Source organism: Rhinolophus sinicus, linkage group LG02, assembly GCF_036562045.2.
Source record: "Rhinolophus sinicus isolate RSC01 linkage group LG02, ASM3656204v1, whole genome shotgun sequence".
NCBI classification, from domain to species: domain Eukaryota; kingdom Metazoa; phylum Chordata; class Mammalia; order Chiroptera; family Rhinolophidae; genus Rhinolophus; species Rhinolophus sinicus.
Window position 1 is genome coordinate 92,908,278 of NC_133752.1, and position 16,268 is coordinate 92,924,545.

Sequence of the window (16,268 nt, forward strand, 5' to 3'; positions counted from 1 at the left end):
AAAGTTAACCTAAGTGCGTGCTAGGAGATCTCAGTCTGGTTGTTGTAAAACTTTTATTGCTTACTTTTGTTGTAAGCTGCCTCATATATTTTTGGTAATCAGGCCAGGTATCTAAATGAAGCAAATACAATTGCTTTCTGTAGCTTTGCCTAGAATCATAGGTCTTAGAGCCAGACATGTCCTCAGGAAAAGCTGTCTGCTTTTGCAGGTAAGATATTTTCATTCCCATTTAAAATACACCTATAGGGTTACCAAAGCACAGAGAGTTTTGTAAATTATGCTAGGCCCCATATCCAGCAACCCTAACAGGAAGAATTCTGCACCTGGTCTCCGGAATCCTTGCAAAGTATTTCTTCCATTAATTACTTCTGCCTGGTCCTATCGTTCTTGCTCCAAAAAGACTCAACAATTCATTCATCCATTCAGTCATTCATTCATTCAACAAATATTTATTGAGCACTGTTCAATGACCAGTGGGAACAAGAGTGTTAAAAAAGAAACATTTTCTGTAGTGGGCGAGTGGGAGGGGACCGTGATCAACCTTTTATGTACCTGAGTATTTTTCAGCCTGACAATGTTCTATGAATTGAACAGCGCTACATTGTTCTGGCTTTTGGATTCTTCTCTGTGGAGTTCTTGGCTGTTTCCTTCTCCATGGTTCTTTTAAGCTCTAATAGTCTACAAGCCCATGGAAAGGTCTAGCTTGCCAACATTGTGGTAGTGTTTTCTCTCTAGGATATATCCACTAAGGCGTCAGGCTGTGGGAGACCTCTTCAGTTCATGGCGAAACCAAAGAGTAGTCATTCTCTCTGTCTAGGAGAATTACTGGCACCTTTCTGAGGTGAAAAGCAGATATTTTAGCCCATTTGCCTTTGAGGAGTAGTGGTAGCCTTACCTTAGTTATGCGACTTCTAAGCAGCTGAGTCAATGAATGATATTATACACTACATTAGATACATTTTGGTTTCTTAGACTGCTCTTGTATTGAGGGGAACATCACAGCCCTAATTAAATCAAGGCTCTCTGAAGCCCTTTTTGAACCCATCTTCTGCCAGCTGTAAATCCTATCCATTCATATCTTTTGGCAATGGTTACATAGAAGAAGACTGTTCTTCCTAGACTGAAACTGAATTCCCCGTATGTGGGGTGCACCTTCCCCTGCTGACCCACTGAAATGAAAGCCTAGGAGTGATGATTAAATCTAATTTTCCCTCCTGTAATAGCAGGCTGAGCCGGGTCAGCAAGGCCAGTTCCTGCAGATGGCTTTAAAATACCTTTGTGATTTGATCTCCTTTCCTTCCCGTCCATTTCTCTGAGTGCCTATCACTGTCGTACTTTAGCAATGTGACAAGATTCCAAGGTGATGCCTTCTGAGGGTGTTGCTTATTATGTGAGTTAGGCAATGAACGAACTCTGAATTGTGAACTACAAGGCAGGTTAGCACATTTACACGAAGATCATGCCATGTGTTATTTAACCCATTCAAACACGTTGTTGTCTCTTTGCTGCTCAGCATAACTCATGTGAAACAAATATAAGCTCATAAGTTAATAGTATTTGACTTTCATTTCCATATGTACTGAAAATCACTTGGTTTTCATTCCTTGATTTGGAGTGTAGCTTGTTTTCTCAGAACAACTGGGAATGTTTATGAAGTATGTGTGTGGATGGTGGGGAGGGGAGGGAATAAAAATGCATTGTGTTAGCGCTGCCTATCTGTTTTAGGGACTCTGAAGGATCTGTACATTAATCACTGTCACGACCTATGGTGTGTCCTAAAATTGCATCCTTCTGAGAGGTGTGCATGCCAGCTCCAAATGTTACACGTCAACAGATTACACTGTTATGAGTTCATTTTCTATTTTCATAACTAGCAGAATTTTTTTTTCTGCCCAAGTTGAGAGCGTGTGCGTGATTCATAGCAAGTAGTAACTCATTATTTTATTTCTTTTCAAACAGATTGGCGATATCAAGTTGCTCAGACCTTCCCGCAAACAGAAGAGGAGATAGAAGTGGACACACATGCATTCAGCCACCGGTGGAAAAGGAACTCAGACACCCTCAAAGCGGTGGACACCAATCGAGCAAGCATGGGCCAAGACTCCCCAGAGCCCAGGGGCTTCACAGACCTGCTCCTGGATGACGGGCAGGACAACACCACCCAGATCGAGGTAGGTAAACAATCGCGGCAATTCAAATGCGTTAATGAATATATTTCTTGTAAGGCATCTGACTTCCACATATATAAGCTGTCCCTTCAGCTCAATCCAGAGCTTTGGGACTTTTTTGTGTTTTTTGGTAAAGATGAATTTAATTCATCAATAAATAATTAATCTGTTAATATTCAGTAACCCAATAATAAATAATTGTATTAATTAAATGAATAAATAGCTCAGCCATTTAATCACTCACAAATTCATCTAGTCTTGAACCAGATAAACATGGGCTTGATGTGATGACAGTAAGGGGACACGAAGATGAATACAATACAGCGCCTGCCTGCCTGCCTGCGAAGAATTTATTGTATAGGTTCTAAATGCCATAACCAAATCATCCCTATGCCATGTGATCTGTACAAAATAGCAAACAGGCTGTAGCGTGGCAAGCACGCAGGACGGAGTGAGCGCCGCCTTGTGGTGGGCTGTTGTCAAAGAGGCTAATTCTAGGAGTTGGCATGTAGGCAGGGGCTTGGCTGACTGAGGGGAGCTCACCAGGTAACCCGTCGGGGGTAAGAGAGGAGATTCCTGACAGAGCGAATTACGTCTGCCGTGGCTGAGTCGTAGAACGGCATGGCACACTGAGGGGTACGTTGAGTCACCAACTCTCCTGGTTTGCCCAGGAATGAGAGGTTTCCTGGGGTGTATGGAAGACTTTCACTGCTAAAAATGGGGCGGTTCTGAGCAAACTGGGATGGTTAGTTCCTCTGTGACTGTAAGTAATTCTTTGTTAAGGTTGAAGCCATGAAGTGTAAGGAGAAGGATGGTTGCCGATGGGTTTGGTGACTCTGGAAGTTTTCTGAGGGCACATTTTAGGCAGATTTTAGGGTTACCCTGAGGTCTCTGTATATTACATTAGTTAAGTTTCCATAGCCCTTAGCATTGAGAATCTGCAAACCATAAAATATGGTTTGGATAGGACACTAGATATAACAAAAACAAACAGGTAAATCTTATGGAAATAGGCAAAAGCCACCCAAATGAGAACAGAGGGTGTTTATTCAGTTTGCTATGGCAAGGGAGTTAGCCTCCATCACCTGACCTTGGTAGAGAATCAGAAACGGGGGAGTGTGAAAGTTTTTTTCAGGGTAAAAAGAGGTTCCAGGTAAGCTCTGATTGGTGGCTATTGGCCCAGAGAAGCTAGAGGTGGGCTAATGAGAAGCAGAGCATCTCATATGATTGGTTGGGGGAGCATGTTTGGCTCCCTCTGGTTGGTCCTGAGTTGATTGCATTGACAAAGCAGTAGGGAAGCTGTCAGTTATTAATCAAGTCTTGCCCACCCTGCGCCAGTCGCTGCCACGATTGTGTGCTAGCTCCCCAAACCCCAACTATAGAAGTTGGGGTCAGGGTTCTATTATTATCTGTGATCCAGCCATTGTCTCTTCATATATTCTCTCTCAACCTGAAGTTTTAGTTTTAGTTCCTGCTTTCTCCCAGGTGACAGGCTTCATACTTCAAAAGAACCAGGTAGCATTCTTTTGACTGCCCTGAAATGCTCATTATTTAGGAAAAGAACTCAACTTCATGAAACAGATACTCCACAATTCTGCAAATAGTGTCAAGACATCCTTTGTTCCCTCATTAATGACAAGACTCTTCAGGAGATCTGAAGCACAGGCATTGGGATTCTGCATATGTGAGAAGCCCAGCAATTTTCAAAACCCCTTTTCATCTCCTTAACTAGCATGTGATTCCGGTGGTCCCTGGCTGACTCTGCCAGGCCCCGTACCAGACAAAGAAAATGTGCCAGTGTATGGAAGACTTTCAGTGCTAGAAGTCATACAATATCTATAAGATGCTATTCTGGCTCCTGCAGATTGCCTGCTATTTTGGCAACTATGTTGTTATAGCAACTTGAAGTAGGCAATGTAATTCTTCCCTGCAAAGGTCTTTAGCTAGCGTGCAACATAAAGAATGGAGAACTGGAGAGAAGCAGAGGTGTTTATTCTCTGCCCAAAACTGTACCCACTGAGACTGAAAGTGGAGAGCACAGATTCCTAGAACTTTGTGATCTCTGTGCAGGAGGCTGACTTTTCTTAATCATTTGTAAACTAGAAAATCCCTTTACTCATTGATGTATTAGCACTCCTCAAAATACAAATCCCAGTTGTTATTATAGCTGCAATTTTGTTATTCTGCCAATTTTTTTTTCTTTTCTACCCTACATAACAGAGGGAGACCACCTAACGTACTGATTTTGAATCAGTAAAAAGGAAGAAGGATGGTGCAGGAAGCTCTTTGCTGGGTACCCAGTTGGTGCTAAGAGGTGGCAGGTGGTGCATGGATACCATTTTCCTTAGTCCTTACATCAGCCCAGTGACATTTGCATTCCAAGGTTTGCTAGGTAATCTCAGTGACTTTTACATGAGGGCAATTTGAGATTTCGGTTTCGTATTTTTTTCTCATGACTCCCATTAATGAGTAAAGGGGCTGGTATTCAAACTCAGGTCTGCCCAGCTTCTAAGGATTAGCCTTTCTACTTGACTTTGCTTCCTGTAATATATAAGGAAAAATAAGTGGTACTTTGATTATGTAACCATTTTGGACAGTGGCAAATATCAATATGGAAGTAACATTGGGGTTACAGTCGGGCTGGAAAGGGACTTGTCTTGAAGCTAGATGTGCACGATAAGAGAACTGCTTTTATTTTGAGAGTTTATTGATTTGATGGGGTTCTGGGGATTGATTAAGATTATTGGGGATCTAAAGTCCCATAAGTTGTTTCTTGGCATCACCACTAGTTATGGAAACAAAAGCCTACATCTGAAACGTCTCTATAGTTTATTTATCCTGGCCCTTCAAATAGCCTTTTTGAACATTACTGTGTCTCTTTTGGGGAAAATACTTTTTCTGGATTGACTTAAAAACAGGAAGAAGAAAGGAAGGAAGCAAATGGTTATAGAGTGCCTACGCAATGCTGGGTACTGTGATGAGAACTTTCTTATTTTTTAGGAATAAGCATTTTGATTTATACTGTTAATTATAATCAATATGGTCAATGAAAGACTATGCTTACTTTTCCTTTAGATGCTCCTAAAGTCCACATCGGGAATCAGAATTACTTTGCCTACGAGCCCTGGCTGTAGTAATAGCTGTTAAAATAATTTGTGTCCCAGTGAGACTAAAACCACCAGAATGGTATTCCCATGCATGTTCTCCAACTTCTGCCCTTGTCTAGACTTTATGTCCCACTTTCACTAAACAAAGACAGAAAAAAAAAGACAACAGCATATTTACTATTTTGGCACAAACCCATTATGAAACAAAGCCTGCTATTATCTTACATTGGTGACAGTATTTTTTCTGGCCTTGCACAAGAACAGATAAGGAAGGATACTGTAGAACTCAGTATTCCAGCTAAAGAATTCTTCCAGCTGAAGTTTGTTGCTGTGGTGGTGGTGATTGTTTCAATCTTCTTCCCCTGAAGGTCTAAAGACGTTTTGAAACCAGTAGTATTTCCTATTGAACAAGCAAATGCCACTGTTGATCTGCACATCGATTTATGTGAGGCTGTCCTCTTGCATTTATTTTCTCTGTTCATGTGGACACATAACCACTTACCAAGTAAAAAGAGCAGAGTCGTCTTCTGATTAGTAGGTATTGAGAGTGAGGTGTCATAGCGTAGTCACTCGTGAGCTTTTTGTGATTACTTTGGGAGTATAAGAGTTTCCAGGACCTTCAGCTGAGGTTGAATTCCATTCCTGATTCAGTCTTGTTTGAGCAGCCGGGGACACATGCATGGACAAGCTGTGCATGTTTCTTCGTCTCCCCGCTGGCTGCCATGCTTTTTTCTGTCACAGAGATCTCATAGCATCAGTGGTGCCTTATAGAACTGCGAGGGCCTGAGCAGTGAGAAGAACTGATGAGAATAACTGGTCTTCATGAAGCTCCGTTTCATTGTCTTATTCTTGTGTAGCGGTGTTGGTAACTTATACTTATTTGCTTTCCAGAAATCAATCCCAAATTCCTTTCTAACGCTGAACCAAATGTGTGGTTTCCCTCACTTTATTCACATGCAATATTGAGAGCTTTGTCTTGGGACAAAGAAAGTGTTTCTGAAAAGGATTATGAAGTGATTTTTTTTGCCTTAATTGAAAAGCACCTGGGTAACTTGAAAAAGGGAAGATTTAAAAATGGAGATTAGGAATTAGTAAGTTTAGCTTTATGATCCAAACTGACTCAGAAATTGTAAGTTTGACCAGTGCCTCTCAGGTAATACAGACGTGGCTGAACCACATGCCATACTCTGAGCTGCAAGAAGTTAGAGCACAGAACAAATTTCGCTAGTGCTTTTGAGGATATAAATGTTCTGAAAAATCATAGATTACATTGAGTTGCTTACCAATAACATGTCTCATGGATTTCTCCTTCTGGCACCAAATTGAAAATTAAAGGCATGTCCAGCAAGTGTCGTATCATCTAGGTTTGCCTTAAAGCTCTTATCTGAGGAAGGTGCAGTTGAGAATGGTCACCAAATATGTGTGCTAAATGGAGCTGAAAACTAGAGATCAACCATTTTTCTCCTAAATGTATAGGGTAAAACTCTCTGATCTTCTGTTGGGGCATACATTGTCCATTGTGGATGCATCTTAGTTTTTACAAATTGTGCAATATGTTCCTTTAAAAAGTTAGCTATCACTAATTGCTGCACACATGGTTATGATGTGTATTCTAATATTTTATTGCAGTCCCTAACTAGGTAATCTATTTGAAAGAAAAGAAGCCACTGGCAAATGCTTAATCTGAAAAAGAGTGCGGTTGCTTGAATGATTATTTTGCAAAGAAAAAGGCAAATTTCATAATGTCCCATGCGGGCTGAATGTCTACAGTATGTTTGCTCTATAGAGAATACATCAGAATATTCTTAGATGATGAAAATCCTACTGCTCGTGTGTTTCAAGTCTAAATAAGCTTTCTCTACTTCAGAGATCTGACAATAACAATAACGGATATAAATATAGGAGAGTAATAAGACATATCATCCCATTTCACAGAAATAGAGTAATAAAAATATGTGAAATATTGCTGGGCTGATTCTTCCCTCAGGCCTCTGTTCTGCTCAGTGAACTCACAGAAGACAATACTTACATATGAAAAGAGTATGATAATACAGGTTTATGACATTTTTCAAAAGGAAAAAAAAGTACCACCTGATACATAACAGCTCTGTTACTTATTATGAATGTGAAAAGCTGGTATAGGTTATTTTTTTTAAAATGAAGCATTTCCAATTTCCCTTTTAGGGGATCTTAAACTTGCAGAAGCTTTCGTATGTGGTTGCAGAATCACAAAGCAGTGCAAAGGGAATGCTAAGATTAATCCTGAAGAAGCACACTCATTTGAACAAGAGTAAATTGAAATTTCCCAAATACACATATGTGTCAGATTGGCTTCCACAAAAAAAATGAGGGGAAAAAAAAAAAAAAAAGGCATATGAGGAATGAGCTTGCAAAGGAGGAGAAACACTTCATAGGTTAATCAACAACCAGAGGAAGACCCTTATTCTGTAGAGATCCAGAATTAATGTAGGGACACGGTGTCACTGAACCAACTCATGAAAAGAGAATTAGATAGTAGTCAACTATCAGGTATTTCTAGACAGTTTTGCAAAGATAAGCAGGGTCAAGATTTTAAATCTCATTTTTATACAGTGTGTCTTAGTCCCTTTGGGCTGCTATAACAACAATGCCATAAACTGGTGGCTTAAACAAATACTAATTTCTCCCAGTTCTGGAGGCTGGGACGTCTAAGATCAAGGAACTGCTAGATTCAGTGTCTGATAAGAGCCCTCTTCCTTTGCAGACAGCCATCTTTCTGCTGTGTCCTCATATGGCTGACAGGGCTAGAAAGCTCTCTGGAGTATCTTTTATACGGGCACTAATCCCATTCATAAGGGCTCCACTCTCATGACCAAAAGGCCCCACTTTCTTGTATGGTCACACTGGGGGCTAGGATTTCAACCCAATGCGTTTGGGGAGACACAAACATTCAGTTCATAACACTATGTTAGGTGTTTGGGATTTATCAGGAAGGTACTTGGAAGCCACTGAAAGATTTTAAATAGGGAGAGGAAAGATTGCATTGATGCTCCTGAAATACTGCTATGGGGGGATGAGTACAGATTGGGTCAGACAGCCCAAATCTAGGAGTGGAAAGATGAATTAACATTCGATGAGGATTGTTGTGGAGTGACATGAGATAGTAGTTAGGGAAAAGGCTATGGGTGAGCATACGAATTTGAGAAAGATTTAGATTTCTCAGCATTAACTAACATTAACCGCTATGACCAAAGTTTTGCCCACCCTCCCAGCACTTGTTTGATTCTAAGGATTAATTACAGATCCTTGTCATTGTCTCCCCGGCAGGGTGGCCTGCCACAAATTTGACAGCAGCCATCTCATATGAGCTGTGAGTTGACCTTACGTCTTCAGCTCTGCATTGCCAAAGATTGTACGTGAACTGACAACAAAATCTATTTCAATTTCTTCTGTTTTGGTAACTGGCAAAAACTTGTGGTTTCAAACTTCTGATTTAATCCCATTTGTATTCTTGAAGAGTATTGATGAGGACTTTTAGCTTTCAAAGAAGAAATTTGCACTGAAAATAGTAAATCAGGCAGGACTTATCTGCCATTATTGCTCATCTTCTAAAAAGATAATGAGGATTTAAAATAGAGTATCATATATCTTGATCAGTTATAGATTATTCTCAGCTTGACATGTCAGCTCTTTATTGAAACAAAAATGGAAAAAGATTCTTAACTGTCCTTCAAAGAGTTACTTAAAGAATAACTGCATTATCTCTATGATGCTTCACTATTGGCTAATTAAGTTTACTTACAGGTATGGCCTGGAAATAGTCTTCGAAATGATAAAACAGATTGTAAAATTAGTGTTTTAGTCATATAATGTATTTGCAGAATAAGAATTATGTTTCAGAATGAATAATATACTTGTATTGTCCACGTACAAAAAGAAATGTTATGTTTAACCTATCCCCACCAGGACTCTGAGATTAACTATAAGAATATTGCACTGAGTTTTTTCTACCTCAGTTTCCTAGCCATTCATGAGGACGCTGTTATATCCTCTGCCTCTCTTTGCATTAACTAGTGACAGTGACAGGGAACTTCTAATACATGTAGGGAACTCAAGGTAACTGTTAATCTGTTGAATTTGTTTTCTGTCATTGTGCAATCTTATGTTTCTTCTTTGCCCAGATTAACTTTCCACAGGACATTTAAAATACGCTTTTATGAAAATTATGATTTTCAATAAAATTTCTATTACAGCCTAATGTCATAGGTCTAGATCTTTATCTAATTGATTTAAAAACTCGGCTGAAGAAACAAATTCATTGCTTCGGTGATCCAGAACGTTTCCTGTCTTTATATGCTGAGCCAGAGGTTCAGGGTGAAGGAGCAAGTGGCCACTAGGTATGGTGGGAGCTCGGGGGCAGACAAGTCACAGGTGCTCAAGTCCCCTGTTCCCCTGGCAGTCATGGAGAGGTGCTCCAGGGAGGGATGTGTCCCATTTGCTTTTCCACTTTATTGGATGAGCATGAGGAGGGCCATACACAGGGGAAATAAACACTCAAGGATCAAGCACCCAGCAGTCAAGTTACCTGCCAGCAGTTTCAAAGGTGCTAGAAAATGTCATCTAACCATTAACTGGGTTGGCGTCACCAGGTGCCATGGAATGTTGTGCTCAGTCAGGATCAGCCCATCTTCTTGCATAGAGCAGAACCTATTGTGGGGGCAGAAACATAATTTTCCTTCTACCCTAGAAGTTCTTCAGGCTGGACTATTAATCAAATGAACAAGGCACATATTTAGTTGCTGGCTAGTGGTTGCAATGATTCAATAAGAATGCCCACCCTACATATTTTGAAATAATAACATACTACTGAGAAGCAAATAGAAGTAGACGCTTGGAAGCAGATTCCCCTTTCTTTACTATTTCTGGTAAAAACACCATTTCTAATAAACCAAACACTGTAGGAGCAAAACTATTAATTGTTTGTAAGTTTAAAGGTTATGTGCAAATAGATTTCAATAGTGGAGAATGCACTCTGAATGCTATGTTCAACCTATGGGAGTTCAGGCGAGTTTTGTAAGACATGAACCTGTTTCCAAATCAGAATCCGTTACTCTTCTCTCAGCGCTCCCACTGTACGTGCGTGCATGCTCTCTCTTAAGGTACTTGCATACAGCCTTGTCTTATGATGTGTGTGTGTGTGTGTATGTGTGTGTGTGTGTGTGTGTGAGAGAGAGAGAGAGAGAGAGACAGAGAGACAGAGAGACAGAGAGAGAGACAGAGAAAGAGAGAATTCTATGAAAAGGTGTAGACAGATAAGATGAATTAAGTCTACATTGTGTGTGCTCATGAAACCTAGTCTGTTCTATTTTGTACGTTTCCAGCTTTTTAGTAGCAGGCTGGTACCTTTGATCAAGCTCTGATTGCATTTTCTTAATCAAAAAGAGAATGTTAGTGATCATGTTGCTAAAACCTCATCGTCATATCTACAAGATGCTCTCAAGAATGAACAGAATGACATTTGGTAAAACTTGTGTATTCAAAATGGATGTGGAGTTTTAATTGCAGGGATTTTTGCTTCCTGTTCATTTATCATAGAAGTTTTCTTGTTTCACAGATCCATTTTTAGCATGAATGACTAGATTCTTTTTCAGAATCATTTCAGCAAAGAGATTGTGTGGTTCTAGATGATTTGTATAGCTTTTGTACAATGCAGTTCTCAGAAGAATTACATAAATAATTTGCTCTAATACTGAGTGTTTTTTCGTGATATAGTATAACAATGTATTACAATCTGATAGAGAATCCTATGTGGAAAATAATTTCCCTTAATTATTTTCCCTTGATAATTGACATTTTCCCTTAATTATGTCAATCTTTTCACTAAATCTAACTTGTCTTTATTTAATGAATGAGTTGAATAAAACAAAACACGATATGAAAAAAAAATGAGACAGATTAATAGGAGAAAATTGCTAAATTTATTATGTATGTACATATACAAGTTTCAATAGAATTTGAGACCCCACAACAGACCAGCAGGCCCTGGGACAGACCCAGCAGTTAGGGCTTGCGTGCTGTCCTGGAGATAGTGGAGAGGGCTTGTGGTTTGGGACTTCACAGGGCAGGCAATTCACATAGAGATAGGAGAGCAAATGTTTGGTAAATAGATGTTTGCTGGGTCATATTTAACAATGGGACACAGAGAGGCCTTTGATCAAAGGGACCTTGCTAGGCTCCTCCCCATCTGTCACACTTAGTTCATATTAAACTATGGTTATCTGTGATGAAACTCCCTTCCTGGACCAAGTTTTCTGTCTAAATTCCTTTTAGGCAGTTAGAAGGAAGGAGAAAAGAAAAAAATTGTTTTCCCCCTGAGTCTTTGGTTTATTAAAATAATCGATATCCCAAAAGGCATATTTTGGGGTGGCCAACTCTGCTTCCCTTCACTATCTCCTCAGCTGTTGAACTGTCTCATTTCTGGGCAGCAAAGAGAGCTTCTGGAGTCATTCACTGGACAGTCCCATTCTATATTAATGGATTATGTTTTAAGGATTAGTTTTTTTTTTCTGTGATTTTTTTTTTTTTTTTTCAGAATCAGAAACGGAGTAATAAAGTGATTATGGCTCAAATACTAAATAGGTCTGAGTGGGTACTGGCCTAACAATAGCATGATTTTTATTTCTACAACTGAAGGAATATTGGGGCCAGTACTTGATTTCCATGAAGACTTGCAGTATCATGAATCTGACAGCCACTATGACATGAACTTACTTAATTTTTAGAAATACTAATACCAATTTGATACACTAAATCACACCAAGTTTTTGCCTTATTTTATCAAACAAATTAATGAACACTCTGCAATTTAGCACCAAATCATTGAAAAAATAAGGAATATAGGCCTCTGATAAGTAACGGCGTTCTGTAATTTTATGTGGTACCCAGAAATTTCCATGGACCTTTGTCAAAGGTGTCTCATGTAATTGTGACTTGAAAGTACTTTCAAATCCACACCTAAGTGGACCATTACAAAAACAGAAGACATTTAAAATTTTCTGATTACTTGAATTTAAGGTATGAAAAATAGTATTTCTGTTTTAAGCAATGATGTATAATATGATATACTTTGCTGAGTGCTCAGGGGACTTCTGCTACACCTTGTATTTCTGAAGCAATTTTAAGCTAGACAAGGGTCTCTTTAAAACAAAGCATGTGCATGTGTATTGCATTTGTCTTAAAGAAATTTGCTAATATGCCACTCTATTAAAAAAAAGGCATCAAATATCTGAAAATCATTGTAAGAATAGGTGATAACATTAAGAATGTAAACAGACTATCTTAAGTTTCTTTTTGTTCATCCCTAAAAGAAAAGTTTTCTGTTCATGTCCCAGCAATGCACAGATGGCCTGAATCTGTCTAGAATCAAGAGAAGAATTGAACTTTGCAGCCCTGGGGAACAGTAGTTTTGAGCTATTTTCTATACGGTGTTTCAGGCCTGCGCTATTAAATTGAAATAATAGTTTGTAATCCATGGTACTGAACTGAGTGAATGGATTAAGCACTGCTGAAACGATTTCTCTTTTATAAGTAATTTCTAGCTCTTTTCATAAGTTTCGTTCATATGTTTACGCAATCTCTAGCTTAAAGGGCAAAGCTACGGAAAACACTAACATTCATCTTTTAGACAGTCTCTGTCAGTCAATCATCTATCTATCCATATTATTTTGGATTCACAGTGCTGAGCCCACTTGTGGCCAAAGGAATTTGAAAGAAAAACTTGCAAAGCGAATTTCTATCTGTTTAAATTAAAATTTTGACTTAACCACAACACCTTTTATTAAGAAGGTCCTTTAGGTATTTCTAAAACTAAAATTATTTCATCTCATGATAGGATTTTTCATTAAAAATAATGCTGCCTCAGTTTTTAGGTTTTCATGAATTTTAATCTGGAAAATTTTATAATTTTCAAGGATGAATTCAAGGACTTGTGATTCTCAGATTTTTTTTTCTCCAAGAAAAATTTAGGTTATAATATTCTCCAGTTTTCTCAGGTAATAGTGCTTTGCATAGTGTTCATATTTGAGGATATCTTTACTTTTTCTGTCATTTAAAACTAGTGTAGAGTAAAAAATCATTTTAAATTTCATGTTTTGAAAATGTTACAAGGAACATTGTAACTAACAAACCTTCAAATGGAACTTAAAAATTAATCTGTCTCCTGTAAATATTAATAGTGTTATGGAATGATCTATTATCTTAGAAACCAGGCATAGACAATCATTTTCTCTTTCTTAAATACCAATTGAACAAAGAATGACTTTTAATCTTTTACTGTCCATTGAGTAATCAGATGTCATTTTACTATTTTTGCAAGTGAATGGAGTTAATATTTACCAGAATAGAAGAATGTCACGTTCAAATGGTAAAAATGCAAATCAAAGAGTAAGAAAACAGTTTTATGAATAAATATAAAATTGTGCCAGACCAAAATAGTAAGTATCCATTAGAAATATTTCTCACATTACTCATTGGGCCTGATGAAAGTAAAATTATCTTCTAAAAGTAAACAAACTTTTTAGACAAAATTTTGTATATTCACTGTCACTCAAAAACTCTGTGGAAAGTAATATTTTCCATCATAAACCCAAGGAAATAAAATAATCAGTTCATCAATAGCTCCCCCTTCTTCACTCCTGCCCACAGCCCATCCAACGTGGGTTCACTGCAGAAGACTTCAGCGAGAAGCTACAGCGCAGTTACTTATTGGTCCACAAAAATCTTAAGTGGAAATCAAAATCACTTTTGCCATGTGGTCAAAACATTATTCTGCCTGATTGAATAGTTTGCTGTGGTCTGAGCGGATTTAGAACGTATTTGACAATGTTTGGGCAGTTTTGTTGCTGAACAATCATAACTGGGACTGCAAGGATTTTTTTTTTTTTAATTCGGCTTTGTAAAAGTGTATTTCTTAGCTTGTTATTAAAACGAATGTGAGGTTTTCTGCATACAATCAGTCGTTTGCATAAAAGGACAAAAGAAAGAAAACTGCATTTTTATCTCCTTAAGAAAAATTTAAACACCTTCAAAGGGAACTGTATTTTTTTTAATTGCTGATGACTTGTGAATGCATATGATAGTAACCCGTAAATGACTGTGGAACTGTTCTTCCTGATTTTCTATTGACTTTTTACACGTTGATAATAAAGAATTTAGGAAGAGGAAATGATTTCCAACTTCGAGACAGTGCCTGAAACAGCAGTGAGTGAGTGAGTCAGCATAGAAGCAGAATCTGGGACCAACATCAATTTTCTATTTTGTTCCTTTTTATTCTAGCACTACCAGTGCTTTCTCCAGTGACCTTCCTGCTGCTCAGTAGCCACCATACCAATGTATCAGTGTCTTCCTTTGGGCTGCAGCTGCAAAATTAAAACGGAAGAACTTGTCATTATAGGTAGTGGTTTTGAAAATCCTTACATGTAGGCAGGACTGCTATATACTGCTATATACTGGAGCTTTTTTATCAAAGCCTAAATAGAAATTTCGGTAGTTTGTAAATATATGTGTGTGTGTGTATCTACGTGCATTTGTGTGTGTATGTTTTGTGTGGATGTATGTGCCCACACACATACGTGTGTGCATATCATTTCTAATCATGGTAAATGAAAATTACCTCTGTGTGGGAAAATCAATGGTGGCTTGGGTAGTCCCTTTACCAGATATCTAGTTTACATTTGAATTAGGTATCTTATTTCCCTGCAATACAGCTAGCATGTTTCCTTCCCCCCACCATGGAAACAACAATAAAAACTCAACAGTTATATGCAAGACTGGCTAGGACTCCCTTTTGCTTCAGTGAATGCTGAAGATTTGATTATGCTCTTTAGATTATGGCCCTGGAAGATGAGGAGACACAGTGAAAGGAATCAAAGCATAATGGATTTTTTAAAAACAAGAGTGATCAGAAATTATGAAAACTGGAAAGGAGATATACAATGATGGACTCATGACAATGGGGCAGCTAAAATTAGGTTCCCCAGTTCTCTCTCCTTTCATGTACCTCTTTCCACACATGCACACACACCTCTGAGGGCCTCGCTCCCCTGTGTCTGGTTCAGTCATAGTGGTCCCTCTTCTTCCTTAGTGGCAAATTTGCCCTCTCAGCCAAGTATTTCTCTTGACTAGCAACTCATGTACTACTAACGATGTGTGTAGTCTGAAACCATTCTGCTATGTCCCCATGACTGCAACCCCCTGGGAGAAGTAGTAGATTCTCTTATAGAATAAGTGAAAGGACCTTTGTATTTAAAGCACTGTTTGGCAATAAAAGCCTATGGATATCGCTCCAAGCCATATAGCCATAAAACCACCAGACTATTTCCAAAGACCTGATCTAGGGAAATTTATCTCAGATTACTATGTCCATGAGGGATGAAACAAGCCTGGATATTTTGTGGATGCTCATGAAACATCCATTAATTTGAAGCAAATATTATTGGATTCAGGGAGAGTAGTGTTTAACTGAGGGTTTGACATAAAACCCAGAAAGGACAGAGAGACTTTAGTTCCTTTTCGACCAAGAAAACCAAGACTCACTTGTGGCTTGGACTGTAAATAAAATAGAATGTGACAATAACTAGACCTAGATGACCAACAAAAGCCTGATATTATATTGGCCATGTCAACATTAAAGTCAGTAGTGAAGTGGGGTACGCAGTTCTAGTTTGTCCACTGGGATTCTTTGAACAGCAGTCCATTTGTTTTCTTACTCAAGTCATCTGAGTACCCCTTTCTTCTGCAAAAGAAGAGATAGGAGATAAGAGAAGTAAGGTAGTCACTGAAGTGCAGAGAGAAGGTTTCTCCCATGGCCCTCGTATAAAGCCCTTTTCCTCGGCACATTACCAGTGACCCATCATAATTCTTCTAGATAGGCAGGGTCATCGTGCATCTAGGTAGGAAAAAGGGAACGAGGCTCGTAGAAACACTGGGCTTCCCATGGTTAGGTACCTACTTACTC

At 38.7% G+C, this 16,268-nt stretch overlaps 1 protein-coding gene across 5 annotated transcripts in view; it reads left to right on the top strand.

Annotated features, from left to right (window-relative positions):
- PLXDC2 (plexin domain containing 2) overlaps positions 1 to 16,268 on the top strand; it is a 390,269-nt gene that overhangs the window by 157,642 nt on the left and 216,359 nt on the right. For all 5 annotated transcript variants that reach the window (XM_074324846.1, XM_074324845.1, XM_074324844.1 and 2 more), the window contains one exon: positions 1,960 to 2,171. In XM_074324846.1, the coding sequence (XP_074180947.1) occupies positions 1,960 to 2,171 (212 nt within the window). The remainder of the gene's footprint in view (positions 1 to 1,959; positions 2,172 to 16,268) is intronic.